The following is a 16,213-nucleotide window of genomic DNA, read 5'->3' as shown; positions in this document are numbered from 1 at the left end:
GCACTGGGTAGAGGGGCCACATATGAACTGGTTGAGTGCAGGGCAAAGGGTGAGAAATGGGGGTAATGGGGAACCATGATAACTTTTTCAGCTGGAGAATACTATGATGAGAAAAGAGTTTGAGGGGAATTATTCAACAGCTGTTGTCAAGATGAGCTGGAGATGGGGAGAGTCTGGCTAAGAGGGTTCAACTGCAAGCCAGGTTTAAATTTAAGCCCCTGGATACAGAAAGAAAAAGATGGGACCAAAAGACATTTTGGAAAATGAGCAAAACCTGTGTGATGGAAGCTGAAGACGACGATTAGGTTGGTTTCCACCAGCCTGGAGACCTAGGAGACCTAGGACTAAGTCTCTGTTTGGTGGTAGTCACCAGTGGGGCACACCAAGAATACATCCAGCACTGTTTCGTGTTGTGCCTTATTCCGGGCATTGTGTTCATCCTAGAATTCAGGGAAGCGAGGCACAGACTAGGGGCTCTGACACACTTACCTGTGGTGTGCAGTTTAGCACCATTTGATGATAGTGATTTGTGGCACATTTCTTTGTGGTAAGTCTTCTCCCACTTCTGAGCACATGAACTCCGAGAGGAAGAAGAAATTCACCTTGGTATTCCCCAGGCCAGCGCAGTGCCCATACGCACTATGGAAGGGCCGACTGGTTAGCAGAGCCAAGAAGAAAGAGGGAACATCTTGGCAGCAGAGATGTTTAGGGCAGAGAGTGGCAGCTGGTGCACTGTTTATATTTCCCGCTGATGGAGCCCATTTTTTTAGATCGTAGAAGACCTTTGCTTCTCCTTTTTCTCCCTTTAGCTGACCAATTTATTTGCTTGTTAGCACCTCCAGGGAAAAGAGGAGGAAGTGAAACTCAAATCCCTTCCATTTGGGTTTTCAGCAGTTTTGACAAAGGTCTTGTTGGGGTAGGAGCTTGGAGGTACTGGGTAACATGCGATTTTGATGTAGTTGTGGATTCTAGTACTACAGAGAGCTGAGAGTTCACTGTACGTACGTACACTAGGGGCAAGAAGTATGAGATCATGTCCTCATCTCAAGTCAAAGAAATGTCAGTCTCCTACACCCTCATCCCCGTATTAGGAGGGGCTAGTGAGCTAAACACTTGATATCCCATTTGAGGAGGTAGTTGGATGTGGTGAAACCTGCCTTTTCAGCCCCTGATGGAAAGAGAGCATCCCACATTTCTGTAGTCAGAACCCAAACTTCTCTGGTCATTGGGCAGGTCAGGCAATTAACTGAAGTCTGTTATGATTGTCTTAAAAAGCTTTCATAACATTTATAACATCTGACAAGCACTAGGGATGGCAACCCCATGCTCTTAGTTCTCTGCTCTATTACAGAGAAAATTGGTACAGTAGATGCTTGTGTGATAGCTCAAAATTCACAAACTACTGAGCATAAAATTTCCCCTTTAAAATGGAGCCATTTATAAAATTTCACTAGTGCTAGGGGTGGACTTTGTTTTGGGGGCCCTTTTGAACAAAATGACACATTTTTATTACTTCAAGAGAGGCAAGAAGCTGAGGGACTCCTTCCTGAACATTGCCCTCTCAGGGCAAGTGATTTGGATCCCGCCCAGCAAAGTGGCCAATGGCCACAAGTGTGCACCCTTCCCAAATCACGTGGGACATGTCCAGGTCTGCCCTAATTTCAGCTGGAGATAAACAGGCACAAACCCGAAAGGTCGCACTAAGTCTCTATGGTATTTAAAGAGTTAAGGAAATATTTCTCCTTAAAGGGAGCCTAGGGGAGCAGGGAGGGGGCGTGGACGGTCTTTCAGGTCTGAGCTACTTTGGGTTCAGGTTCTCCAAGATCTCAGGATGCTCTGCTTTGGGGGAGTGTTTCCTGCTGTCAGAGGCTTTCAAATGTAGCTGGACAATCAGGTTTTGCTAGGAGTGGAAGAGAAGTCTGAAATTCATTGAGAAATCAGGACATTTGACTAGATTATTGGTTCTCCAAGTGTGTGGTCCCTAGTCCAGCAACATCAGCATCTCCTAGGAACTTGTCAGAAATGCAAATTTTCGGGCATCCAGACCTACTGAATTTGAAACCCAGCAATCTGTGTTTCAAAAGCCCTCCAGGTTACCTCGCTGCATACCCAAGTTAGGGAATCACTGGACTAGATAACCAGAATTCTTTCTGAGATCCTATAACTCTGGGAGAAGAAGATTTATAATTTTCAGGCTCAAATTATGCTACCTAACTGTGATGGTAAAGCATGAGAGGTCATCTTACAGTGCTGTTAAGCACAAAGCACGTTTTCTTTATAAAATATGTTTGTATGTGTAGACAAATATATACTCATTTTTGAGAGTTTCGAAAATACAGAAAAATTTTAGTATCACCTAAAGGTAACTGCTGTTAACTTTTTGGTATATATTTCTCAGCTTGTTGCTCTGCTTAGATGTTTTTAATAAAATTGCAATCAGCTTCTTAATCTGCTGTTTTCACTTAACATTACAAGCATTTCTGATGGCTTAAATATTTATTAAATATGATTTTCAGTGGCTGAAAATTACTCCATTTGATGAATCTCACATAGCTTATTTAACTCTTTCCCTAAATGTTTAGCTTCTAGGTAGTTTCCAATTTTTTGCTACTATTAATAATACAGAAAATGACATTCTAATACATCCATCTGTATTTCTGATAATGTTCTGATAATGTGTATTTTACTTAGAATAAATACCTAGCAGTATATGAGTAATTTTAAGGGTCAAAGTAAATTAACTGGAACAAAGTATATTAATATTTGCAAGGGTCTATTGATACATGGTTCCAAAGCTTCCCAGAATGGTTATATCAGTTTATACGCTGGCCTCGCTGTTTGAGTGTGCTGATCTCACCACAGCCTTGACAGCAATGAGTATTATTATCTTTAACAGAAAAACAAATTGTGCTAATTTGGTAAGTGAGAGATGGTGTGGCTTTCTCACCATTGGTCTGGTTTTCTTTTTTAAAATTAATTTTTATAGGGAGAAGTAATTAAGTTTACTGATTTGCTTATTTTTAATGGAGGTTCAAGGGATTGCACCCAGGACCTCATACATACTAAGCACGCTCTACCATTGAGCTATACCCTCCCCACCTTTCTCACTATTTTAATTTGAAACTTTTCTCCCCTTTTTAAGAACTGTGACATCAAATATTATTTCACAGGTTTATAAGCCCATGGCACTTCTTCTGTGAACTGTCTGTTCACCATTGCATTGTTAGTATTTTCTCCTGCTGGTTTCTAAGAGCTCTTTATACATTATGGGAATTACCCTGTTCTTTGAGATAGCTATTGCAAACACCTTGTCTATAGACTTGTCAATATCTATATTCTTTTTCTGAAAAAAAAAAACAAAAAACAAAAAACAAAACTATATTGATTCTTGACTTAGAATTTTAAATTTGTTAATAGTTAATATGTCACATTTTCCTTAGAAAGTCTTTGCTCACAGTGGAATAACAGTCACCTATTCTTCCCCACAGCTAGTATTATTTAATTCTTTAATGGAATTGGAGGTTTTTTGGTTTTGTTTTGAAGTATAGTTTGAGGTGAGAGGTTAGTATACAGTTGTCTCTTGGTATCCATGGGGAATTGGTTCTCAAACCCCTGTGATACCAAAATCCCTGGATGCCAGTTTTACACAAGTCCCTTATGTAAGATGGCATACTATCTGCATGTAACCTATGCACATCCCATATACTGTCAGTCATCTCTAGATTACTTACAATACCTAGTGTGATGTAAATAGTTGTAAATACAGTGTAAGTGCTATGTAAATAGTTGCCAGCAGTCAGCAAATTCTAATTTTGCTTTTTCGAACTTTCTGGAATTTTTTTTCTGAATATTTTCAATTCAAGGTTGGTTGAATCCAAGGATGCAAAGCCCACGGATGTGGAGGGCCAACTATATAATGGTATTTCCCCAAACAGGCAGTTTCTCGGATACCAGACGTTAAACAGTCCATAACTTTCAAATTAGTTTATGATCTTTCCTTTTTTCCTTCATTAGCGTCTATGTATCCTAGGGCTTCTTAGGGCTCTCTTCTGTACTGCTGACTTATCTATCCAATATTGTGCCAATTATTGTGGCTTTATAACTATCTTAATATCTTGTGGGAAGTCCTTCTTCATAGCTCTTATAAAATGCCTTAGCTATTGCGTTGTTTTGTCAAGTTAAAAAAAAATCGATAGGGATTTTGTTTGGGATCCATATTTAGAAGCGTGGGATGTTTCTAAATTCAGATTTTTTCTCTTATATTCGTTAAGTCTTGAAGTCTTATCTATTTTTCACAATTCAGTTTGGTATTTTGTTTTTGTTTGTTACCGTTATGATAATTTTAACTTTTTTCTATCTATATTCTTCTGACTGGTTATTGCTAGTATACATGAATGCTATTAAATTTTATCTTTCTCTACTTCCACAGCTTCATTGAAATAATTTAACTGATGAGGTTTTCAGTTGATTTTATTAGCTTTCTATACACATAATCATATTATCTGGAAATAATGATGGCTTTCTTTTCCAAATAGTTATATTTCTTTTCTGCTTCATGTGTTTTGCACTGGCTAGAACTTCCAAACAACGTTAGCATACATGTCTCATCCATGATTTTAATGAGAATTCCGTTGGTGTTTTACTATTACATAAAATATTAGTTATTGGTTTGAGACAGATATTTTTATTATTTTGAGGAAGTGGATTTCTGGTCTGAGTATCCTAAGAGTTTTTATCTTTAAAAATCAGAAATGTTGTGAATGTATTTGAGTATTTTGGGGTCATCTATTCATATTATGTAATTTTTTTATCTAAATTTATGTAACAAGACTTCCTTGCATTCCTTTGATACGTTCTTCCTGAGGAGTGAATAAATCTTTTAATATGTTGTTCAATTCTAGCTACAAATACTTTAACTATAATGTTTGTATCAAGTTCAAATTTGAGACTGGTCTCCAGTATTCTATTTTTAAGCACAGTTTTTGTTAGGCATTTATATCTGTCTTAAGTTTATGAAATGGATTGGGTAGCTTTCTATCTTTGTTTATACTATGGAAAAGTTTACATAAATATTTATTTCCTAATAGTATGGAAGAACTCACCAGTAAGGCCATCTGTTTTAAGATAATTATGGATCTAATTCGTTAAAAATATTTTCTATTTCATTAATGGTTACCTAGGATTTCCATAAGATGTTCAAGTTTATTAGAATCAAGATGATTATATATATGTAGTTATATAATGTCTAATAATTAAAACTATTACCATATTTATATTACATTTTTATATACTTTAAATATTTTAATGTCTCTGTCTCTGCTTTTCTTTTCCTCTTTTTGAAATCAGGTTTTCAAACATTTGACATGTTTAAAGAAGACCTAGTTCTAGATCTTCTCTATACCTATGAGCTTCTTTTTCCTAATCCAAGTTTTATGTCATTTATTTATTTACTACTTGACCTCAAAGGCAGAAACAAATATTTTAAAGTCTTTCAATGCCTGTCTTTCTGTCAATTTCTTATCTATGTATTTTTTCTCAGAATATACATCTACACTGTTTTTCACAGTATATATTTTGATTCTGTTATTAGACACCTAAAATTTCATGACCATTACATCTCAAAATTGAATGTATTTTTATTAAATAAAAAATGGCCTTCTTTATTCCACTTTATGGTTTTGGTATATTATAGAAGGTTAGTTTGTCCCAAATTATCATTTCTCACTTTTAATTTCTCTATGTTTGACAAAGAATAAATAAAAAGACATATATGTCCTTTTGTTTTAGATGTACCTCTTTTTAAGAACTATGTCATTGGATTTTAATTTTTAACCCAATATGAGTGTTCTGCTCATTTAACAGGGGACTTTAACACATTTATGTTTTTTGACATTATTGATATATTTAGTTTTAACCTCTTTTAATAAAAAAAATTTAAATTGTTTGCTTGTTATTTGCTTTCTGCCTTGTGCTACTTTGCTAGGGTTCATAAAATTTAAATTCTTCCAGATTTGAAAGGTGTGTTCCCTGTTTATTAGTTCCACTAGCAGTTAATCTAGTTATTAAATTTTTCTTCAGATTTGTATTTTGTAATTATCAAAGTGAAGAGAGACATGAAAATTTAACATATTTTTTACGATTCCTTCAACAATGTCCCCCACATGCTTTCAGCCTTGGTTAATATAACTGTAGTTTTGGGATCCAAGTTACAAATGTTTACATCATATATCTTCTCTTTCAAAGAATGGTTTTTGCCATTTGCGTTCAGTTGCATAACCTAATTTAGTGGTTTTTTTTTTTTTTTTAATTCATTCTAACTTAACTGGTTTTAATTTTTACCAAAAGTTCTTTTGTGCTGTGACATCCCATTATTTAGCCTTTAATTCTGAATCACCTCATGGTTGGTGTGTGTTTTCAGGAAAGTGTTTCAAAAAGGGCACTTTTGTTTTAACTCTTGCAAGTTTAAGAATGTTGAAGCCCCAACCCCTCCATGTGACTGCATTTGGAGATGCGGCTTTCAAGGAAATAAATGAGGCTAAAAGAGGACATAAGGGTGGAGCCCTAATACAATAAGACTGGAGTCCATATAAGAAGAGGAAGACACATCAGGAGTGAAGGCACACAGAGGAAGGCCATGTGAGGCCATGGTGAGAAGGCTGCCCTCTGCAGGTCAGGAGGAAAGGCCTCACAAGAAAGCAACCCTGCGGACACCTTCATCTTGGGCTTCCAGCCTCCAGAACTGTGAGAAAATACATTTCTGTTTTTTCAGACATTCAGTCTGTGGGATTTTGTTAGGGCAGTCTGAACAGACTAATATACTTCCGCATACAGATTTCCACAGACTGCACACCTTACAATCACTGGGTCACAGCTTTTTTCCATAATGACTTGTAATCTCCAAGGGGTGGCATGGAGAGAGAGTGGGGGTAGGAGGAGTATTTGGCTATTTCAAAACCAGTGCTTGGATTGAGAAGAACAGCAGTCCAGTTTCCAGGTACCACTGAGCTGGGTGGCAGGGGGCTTGCTTCCCTCCAGCCCCCACCCCCCCACCCCCCTTCTTTTCCTCCTTTTAGGAGACAGGAGGAGCTTGGCTAGATCTTTCTTAGTTCAGCTCCATCAAAATCATCAGTGGTAGAAACTCCCCCCCACCCTTCCTAATTCTAACAATGGGTCAGATATTGTTAGTTTTTGCTATAGTGTGTTTTCATCCTTTTCTCAGACTTTATAGAAACCAAAAGACTGAGGTAAGATTTTGTAGAAAAAGTTCTACTTCAGATAACTTTTACAGAAGACGCCGTTTCTTGAGCCTGCGCCCCTAAGGACCAGTTTCACACTTTATAGAAGTTACATGGAACAAAGAGTTACAGAAATGCCCCTCCTATTCAGGCCCAGCAGCAGTCTCACGAAAACCGTCTCTGATAGAAGAAGACAACTTGATGTTCTGAAGGGTTTGACATGGCAGGTTAGTAAGACATCTGAATACTCCACTAGCATGAGGAATTCTCCCCCAGGAGCTCCGGCGGTCACAGCGATGAGGTGGAAGTTCTAGGGTGAGCGAGCAGATTTGGCTTCCACCTAAAGAAGCACCTTCTAAGAATCATTTTTTCATCAGCAAAACAGCCTTCCTTTTGGGGTGGTAAGTTCCTTGCCACTGGAGTTATCCAAGCTGAGGCTCTCAAGGCTACTGCAGATGAAGCCTCTGAATTCACTGCCTAGAACTGTGAGCTCCTTGAAGATAGGCCTATGTCTCCTTCATTTTTGGAACTGGCACCTCGCAGTGCCTGGCACATGGCATGTACTCAGTGGCTTGGCAGGTAATGAATGGATTGATGGATGAATAAAGTGGGGCAGAAGCTGTACTAGATGATCTCACAAAGCCCCTGCCACTCTGAGACTCAGTGATTTCATACTAAGTCAGGGACCCAAAGGGGCCCAAAATAAAGCTGCTCACCCTCATCTCAGAGATCAGCAAAACTCACCGTGCACGGTGGCTGCATCCAGGGCTCTCCATCCACTTGCATTGGCAGCAGCTTGTTCGTCCTGGAGCCCCGGAAACAGAGAACAGAGTGAGCTTCCTGGAGTCAGAGGATGAGGGTGGTCCTCACCAGGGAAACAAAGTGGGAAGACCTGATCCGCCCACCTAAGAGTGGTTCTGAAGACTCTCCTGGTGGGCTTCTGAGCCCACCTCAGAGGTACCAACTGGGCAGGTCTGGACCAGGCCCAGGGGACTGTGTTTTAATAAGCACCATGGACAAATCTGTGGCTTCAGAACTCAGACTCTACTTTGAGAAACACTGCCCTGTGTGAGCAGTGAAGTCCACAGGAGTCTGGGCAACAGTGGCCAACCAGTATGGCAGCACCACAGCTGAGCAGACCCCCCCAGTCAAACACACCAGCCGGGGGGCCTGCCCACGGTGCCAGAAATTCCCCTGTGAAATGGGAAGGGTTATGAAATGGGGAAAGGCCTGGGTTCTATGTTGAGTGAGTGGTTGCATCATGTCAATGAGGTAACGTCTCCCACTTATACGAGGTACAGCTCAGGTCTGAGTGTGTCTTGCCTGGCCCCCGATCCTAAACCATCCCCTCTTTTATCTCCTGAACAAGAGTAGCCCATGCAGTTGCATGGACTGTGGACCTGGCTTAGCTGGGAAAGGGGGCCACTGGGAATATGATCCCCATGGGTCAGTGGAGGGGAGAGGAGAAAGCATTGGTTTCTTGCTTGGGACAGGGCTTCTTTGGCATATAGACAGAGAGACAAAGGAGAAACTCAGGCAGGTCCTTTCAGAGGCCTCTGGTCTGGGTGAGCAGGCAACAGCTGCCACCCACTGACCAGAAAGCTCTCACCTGGGTTTGGCATCTTCCCTGGTTTTGAAATTATAAAATGAGAGAGGCAAGCCATGTTTTGATGGAGATGATTCTCTGACTGACCCTGAGGATATTTAATAACGAAAACAATAAACCTACTAATAAAACAAATAATAAGAGGAGAGAGTAGCATTCTGGCTTGGGGGGCTGAGGAGGCTATCTGGGGAATGCCCAGGAGGACGGGGCCCCTGACTCATCCCCTCTGTTTCTGTCTGGAAATAGAAAATATCTTCTCTCTTATACATGTTTAAAAAAATTCTTCAGGGACCAAGATGCTATATTCTTTGGTCTACATATGTTATGGCCTGGATGCACTAACAGACTGGACCTACTCAGTGTGCAAGTCCTGGGGGAAGGACAGGGAAGGAACCACAGAGATTAATCTGGAAAACAACTGCCCCAGCACAACAACCACCCAGACAGAAAGAGGAGCAAAGATTTGGGGAACAATAGAAAAAACAGAGAAGGCACAGAATGGGGATGAAGAAAAGGGCTTAGTGAGATAGACCGGGAAACCAGCTCTGGAGACCTTTCTGGAAGATGCAGGGTGGCACTAAGAACAGAGTTTCCCTAAATGAGCTTTGAGGACACTTGTCCAAGAGGTTAAGGGTTACATGGGTTTTGTGTTTAAATAACTTTGGGCAACCTGCATGCTGTGGTCCCCTCTAGGAGATCCCCAAGACACATGGATAGATCTGATCTGTAGAAATTAAATGGGATATGGAAAGGAATAAAGACTTCTAAAATAATCAGGTGGAGAAAACTCTGTGACTAGTTGCACTTATTAAAATCAGAAGCCACCAAAATCAGAAGGTCCCCTCCAGTAGACCCCATCTCTTCCAGGAGCCTGCAGTGACTGACCTGGATGGTTCAGACGCTAAAGAATTGTTATCCACTTAAGTCAATTATGACATGTTGCTGACATTGATGGTTTAGCTCTACAAAGGTATTCAGGGTTTCTAATTCTAATAAAAGTATTTCTAAGACCACCACCCAGGAAAGAGCAGAGTACAGCAGAGAACCTGGTTTTTGCCAAAGTGTGCCCTGTGGCACACATTTAACATTTCAATTTGTAAAGATAAAGAAGGCAAGGAGTTGGATCTCTGGTTCCCTGGGCCTCATAACCTCTCAATCCTATTTAGAGAATTTCACCAATTCATTCTAAGAGAACAGCAAACTGGCTGCGGTGGATTTTCCAGTCGATGTCCTGGGTGGTTGCATTATAACTGGTTTGGGAAATGGTCTCCAAAGACATTCTTTAGAAATGTTATCAAACTTCTGTCCCCAACTCTCCCTGAATGGAAATCCAAAGATGGCTTCCTAGTTGTTATCTGTAAGAATATTAAGGGAGGTGGGGAGAGTGGGAGGCTGTAGGGTAAATGAGGAAGCGTACCTGATGGAGACAGAGGAGCACTGGGCCAGCCTCCTGCCAGCACTCTTCAGGCCAGTGTAGATCTGCCCCATTTCCATGGCTCCCTCTAGCCCCACCACTTCAAGAAGCTGGTCACTGAGGTCTGCAGAGTGAGACAAGTTAAAGCAGTGCACGTATCTCTCTGTTCCCCAGTCTGGTTCAGGCCAGAAGGTCTGGTCCCAAGGTGGTCAACCCAGATCTGTCCATAGCCGTTCATTTCCCACCAAACAGCATTTTCATCCTCATTCTGGAGAGGGAATTTCCCCAGGAGTCAATAAATGTACCTTTTCATGAACAGAAACCCAGTTCTAGTGAAAAAAGGTTTTGATTCAGAAGGTTACCGTGCATCCGATGAATAGGCAGATATATCCAGGAGCCTCTTCAAATGGAGAGTAACGTAAATGATGGACTGGCTATTTCTGAAATACTTTTCAACCCCCTCCCCCCAGTGCAGCTGAAGACACACTGGTTTGGGATCAGGATAGGAAGGAATGCTGATGAAGGTCATTATCCATAGCTGGATCAGGTTTCTCCTCTCTGAATGTCTGAATAACATCTTGGCCCTACTGGCGATGATTGATGGTTAATTAACTGCAAATCTGGCCTGCGGTGAGCCAGTGGTGAGCCAACCTCCTTGGACATCCTTGGGGAAGTCAGTGACCTCTTTCAGGACACCAGGTGCCTAATCGGAGCCAAAGAAAAGAATATTTCACCTACACCAGATGATTCTGGGTGCACAGTACAAAAAGAGGGACAGAAAATATGAGTCTTAGGCTCAGAGTCACCTAGGCTCGAGGGCCTCCCACAATGGCAGTTGCTTCTGATTCGACACCTAGAAGAGGTCCATTTTTCAGAGTTCCTGGAGCTTGGATTGGGCCGGTTCAATTTCTTGGGAAAGCAATGGCAGGATTAAGGTTTGATGTTGGGCCCAAAACTCATTTTCACAACACAACGTCTATTTATTTAAAACAGAAGCAAAGTAAAAAGGCAGATCCTTTAAAAGCTTCCATTCCTTTGCCTACTAAGGCGAGGGTAATTTTCTCATAGGTTGTGGCTAATCACTAACATCCTATTCGCACTTACAAACTAGAAAACTGTTCTGTGTGAACGCTTCTGTTTATTTAACAGATGGCTTCTGTCTTCTAAGGTGCCTCCTGGTATAGTGTGATAGTGTTTATTACGATTGGCAAGGAGGTATTTGGGTTTGTCTTTACTTTTTGGTTTAGAAGACTAACTATTGTTTAGAAAACATTCTCTTGACGGATATACTGCTAAAGAAGACAGTTAAACTATTGGGCTGACCACAGATGTGACCACAAATGTGTGGCCATCAGCTGCCAACAGATACACAAACTGCATTAGTCTCTCTGTGATAGGCACATAGGTTTTCCCCTCGACATCCATCAACACTCCCATTCTCCTTCTCTGGTACTCCTTTTTGCACATCTGTGAAAAGCTACTGTCTCCTGAAACCCTCCATCTCATTTGGACATGGAACAAGAAGCCATGAAAGGGCAATGTTTGCTTAGGAGAACACTCCAGACTCTTGTAAAGAGTTTGGATCCAATAAACAACAAATGTCTAAACCTCTAGTCACTTAATTAGTTCTCTTCTTACCAAAGCTGAATAACCATTGGATAGTTTTAGAGTCATTTTACAGTGCCTGTGAAATCAGTATGGATTGTGAATGAGAAAGGGGAGGGAGAGGGAGGGGGAAAGGAGGAGGGCGGGGGAGAGAGAGAAGAAGAAGGTGGAGGAGGAGGGGGCAGGAGGAGGAGGAAGAGGCAGGGGATATGTGTAGGATATGTTAGGGGTGAGGAGGGTGGGGGAGTTATACTGGGGTAGGAGAATGGAGGAGAAAAGAGAAACAGAACTCTGTAGAAGTTACCCTGTTGGCAGAGAGACAGATGTCTTGTAAAATGTTGCTCTCTGTACCAGGATTTGGTATCTGACAGTGCTGTGATAGTTCAGTGTTTCCCCTCCTTGAAACATTCCCTGGTAACAAAATGTTCTGAGAAGCAGGGGACTTAATAGACTCAAGTGTTTCAGCTTTTTACAATGTCTTGGTCTTTTAACAAATTTTCCTGTTGAATGGCTTTAACTCGAAAAGTTGTTATCACTTCCCACACATTACCTTGCAGCTATCACTTCCCACACATTACCTTGCTCCCTGGCTCCAGAAGAGGGAAGTAATGCAAGCTGATCTCATCAGCATGGCGGACTGGTGGGCAGATGGATGGGTGGGTGGGTGGGGGGGCAGGGGCTTACACAAATGTGGGACTTAGAAGGTAAGAGCAGGGGAAGGGGCTAGGGTCTTGTCATACTCTTTGCCATTCTGCCTTTGTATCTGTACTCTGCATCTTCTCTGGCATGAAGAGGCTAGGATGACTCCTGTCTACTACTGAAGGGGACCTGACTGCTCTTCTGTTTCTCTACCATTGTCTAACTGATCTTTCTTTCAACTGCTGAAAATGCCCACCAGGAAGTTCTGAGGTAAAGAAATATATTTAACTTTGTTTCCCAAACTTATTGGACCATGAGACTCTTCTTTTGTGTGATACCTATAAACAGCTTTATAGTTATCCAGGGTAGTTTTCTTTGGAACACATTTTGGGAAATTCTGGCATCACTTGTTTCCTGGTACTTCCTCTAGCATACAGATACTTATGCAGAAACTAAATTTGGAGTTAAAATGAAACAGAACAGAGTATAAGTTAATGTCCAGGCACACAGAACATTTAATGTTCAGAACTTAGAATCCAGGATCAGGACATCTGATATACCAGGTGTCTGTGTCACTTTAGGCACCCATGATTCAGAGTGTGGTTTTGGCAATTCATACTATCTCCATATTGTCTTTAGACTCTTCACCTCATTCCATGCATCTCAGTAAAACAGGAATTAATTAACTCACTCATTCATTCAACAGTTACTGAGAAGCAACCAAGTGCCAGACCCTGTGTTAAGAACTAGAAATACAAAACGTTCTACTCTTGAAGGACTCTTAGCCAAGAGGGAGAAAAGTGTTAACGGCAGAAAATGTTGTAATTGAACTATAGGAACAGGAGGCCCGAGTAACTGATTCTGACTGGGCAAGGCATGGAAGAAAGATCTCACAGACGTTCAAGGAAGGTTTTGAAGGATGAATGCCTAGGTAATTTGTTGTGTTAAGAAGGAGAAAGAGGAAGGACATTCCAGGGACAGAGATGATCACATATAGGGCTGGATAGTCACAGGATGCAGAAAAGTTTAATTTAGCAGTAAACTCACTTGGCAATTTTGCTGGAAAATATAAAAAAGATTTCTACCTAATGAGAATTACTGTCAGGAAAGTGTTTGTTTGTTTGTTTGTTTGTTTTAATAGAACTATAAAAAGATGGTCTCTGGGCTGGGCACCACCTTGTGACAACCACCTTTTAGCACTGCTCTTGGTAACAAAGCCTTGTGCAGAGCTCTGTGTGCAGCAAACACTTAGTGTACACTCTTCATGAAAGAAAGAAGAGGAAGATTGGGAAGACGGGAAGAGGAGAATCCGGAAGGAGAGGTGGAACAGCACGGGCGACAGTGTAATTCCAATCTGGCCTCTGGACTCAGCCTCCAGGGCAGGAGTTTATAAATGCAAGTCTGCTCATGTCACTACTCCCTACCAAAAACCCTTCAGTGGCACCAATCATAACCCCACGTGCTGGGAAGACAGGATGAAATGTATATTCTTTCCTACCTCTGATCAGAGTGGAAACTGGTAGAAAACTTCTTTTTGGTGGGGGGAGGTAATTAGGTCTGTTTGTTTGTTTGTTTATTTATTTATCTTTTAACATAGGTACTGGGGATTGAATCCAAAACCTCATGCATGCTAAGCACACACTATACCCTTCCCCACTCTCAGAAAACTTTTTAGAAAAAAGTTTGGTAGTAAGAGCCTAAAACTTCCATACTGTTGATTCATTCATTTCTTTCTTGGCATTGATCACAAGAAACCATTGTTAGAATCTAAGTTCATACAAATATGACTATCGTAGATTCATTATAGTGAAATCTCCCCCTCCCCCATTTCTGCCTGTATGAGACTAGTAAAATAAATTACATGGTATCATATGATAGTATTGTACCCTGGTATTAAAATATTTACAAAATTTCAAAAACACGAATTATATATATGTTATAATGTTAAGCGTGCAGGCAGGATATGAACTCACTTCTGCAGCACACTCTCAACTCTGTAAGAATATGCATAGAAGAAAAGGGCAAATTCCTCTAAAATCTTAACAGTGGTAAGATCTGGGTAGTTAGATTACACGGGATTATAATTTTCTACTTTATGCTTTTCTAGGTGTTTTGCATTTTCTCTAAGTATGTATTACTGTTATCATTTTAAAAAGTCACTTCAAAAACCTATCAACTGCTCTTTATACCTGTAAAGATGCAAATTCCCTGACTTGATGCCCGAGGCCCGTCCCCATCTGGCAAGAAGCTACCTCTAAAATTTTATGTCCTGACACCACAGGGCTAAGTTCCTGCTCCAGACGTACACAACAGGTAGCTCTCCAGGCAAACCCTACTGTCTCCCTCTTTTGTGGCTCCACCTACATTGTGCCCCTGCTTGAGATGCCCTCTTCCACTTTGACTTGCCCATCAAAACTCCACTCAAGTGTCACCAACTTCAAGAAGCCTCCCTGGACTTCCATGCCTGCAGTTTGATTTAGCTCCTCCTCCTGAAACGTTCCCAGGTGGATATAGATGGCCAAAGAAAGTACAAGGCGGTTGATGTATTACTGAGGGCAAGAGATGGCTGCGGTAATAACTGCACCATGAGCTCGAGGTTGAAGAGGGAAAGAGATGAGGGACTGGACGGACGAAAAGGGAGAAGGCAAGAAGGAGACTCGATGAGTTCCAGGAGCAGGTGTGCTGAGACAGTGGGAGAAGGAGGGTTGGAAAAGTGCTCTGAGTGGCGCGAGGAAATAAGCTCCTTCTGTGGCCCCAGCAGTGGGCGGCTGAGGGAGAGGGTGGTGATAGGGATGAGAGCTGAGGAGAAGCAGGCTAGGTCAGCTTTGCTGCGTGTTAGAATTACCTGGGTGGGGAGTTTTTAAAAATAGCGATGCCCAGCTTGCCCCTACATGGGCAAATCAGAATGTGTGGACCTGGGAGTAAGAAATCAGTATTTGCTTTTAAAGATCCCCAGGCCATTCCAAAATGCGAACAGTTTGGGAACTACTGGGCTCAGTTATCAGATGATCCCCAGAGGCCAGAGACTCTCAGAGTGTGGTCCAGAAGCAGCAGCAGCGTCGCCTGGAAACTTGTCAGAAACGCACATCGTCAGGCCTCACCCAGACCTGCTAAATCAGAAACAGGGTGCTGGGCCCAGCGGTCTGTGTTCTAACAAGCCCTCTGGAAGATTCTGAGGTACACTCAAGTCAGAGAACGTGAGCCTTAGACAATAAAACCGCCCCAAAGCACAGGCCAGAGTTGGAGTGAAGAATATAAACATGTTACTTCTTCACTTGAAAAGCAGGCGTTAGGACTAATCACAATGACCTCAGAATGTGGTTATGAGATGAAATGGCAGACGTGTGTGTGACGGTGCCTAGCACAGAGCGGGCTCTGAAACTCTGTTAGTTTCGCTTTCCTTTTCTGCCACATTCACCCCGACAACTCCCAACAGTCTACCTACTGTCTTACAGCTGTGTACAGGAGTCCCCAGACCATAGTATTCAGGCTAAAGCATTAGGAGTGTTTCATGTTTCTGTACAGCACAGGGAAATATACTCAATACCTTGTAGTAGCTCACAGTGAAAAAAATAAGAAAACTAATATATACATATTCATGTATGACTGAGGGACTGTGCTGTACAACAGAAATTGACACAACATTGTAAACTGACTATAACTCAATAAAAAAATTTAAAAAAAAAGTTTCATGTTTCAGTGTCCCTCATGGGT

General features: G+C 41.4%; 1 protein-coding gene across 9 annotated transcripts in view; it reads right to left on the bottom strand.

Annotated features, from left to right (window-relative positions):
• Nucleotides 1–16,213, bottom strand: part of DGKG (diacylglycerol kinase gamma) — a 201,404-nt gene that overhangs the window by 14,831 nt on the left and 170,360 nt on the right. For 8 of the 9 annotated variants that reach the window (XR_012507846.1, XR_012507847.1, XR_006726462.2 and 5 more), the window contains 2 exons: nt 10,259–10,379; nt 7,980–8,040 (listed from right to left, as the gene is read on the bottom strand). Coding sequence is in view for 6 of the 9 variants with exons in the window: in XM_045519747.2 (XP_045375703.2) it covers nt 7,980–8,040; nt 10,259–10,379 (182 nt within the window). In the remaining 3 variants the exon portion in view is untranslated. Of the gene's footprint in view, nt 1–2,477; nt 7,576–7,979; nt 8,041–10,258; nt 10,380–16,213 lie in introns of those variants that run through there. The other variant, XM_045519746.2, reaches the window with a different exon arrangement.

Source organism: Camelus bactrianus, chromosome 1, assembly GCF_048773025.1.
Source record: "Camelus bactrianus isolate YW-2024 breed Bactrian camel chromosome 1, ASM4877302v1, whole genome shotgun sequence".
Classification (NCBI taxonomy): Eukaryota; Metazoa; Chordata; class Mammalia; order Artiodactyla; family Camelidae; genus Camelus; species Camelus bactrianus.
The sequence above is the reverse complement of the archived record's forward strand: the minus strand, read 5'-3'. Positions and strand labels throughout refer to the sequence as shown.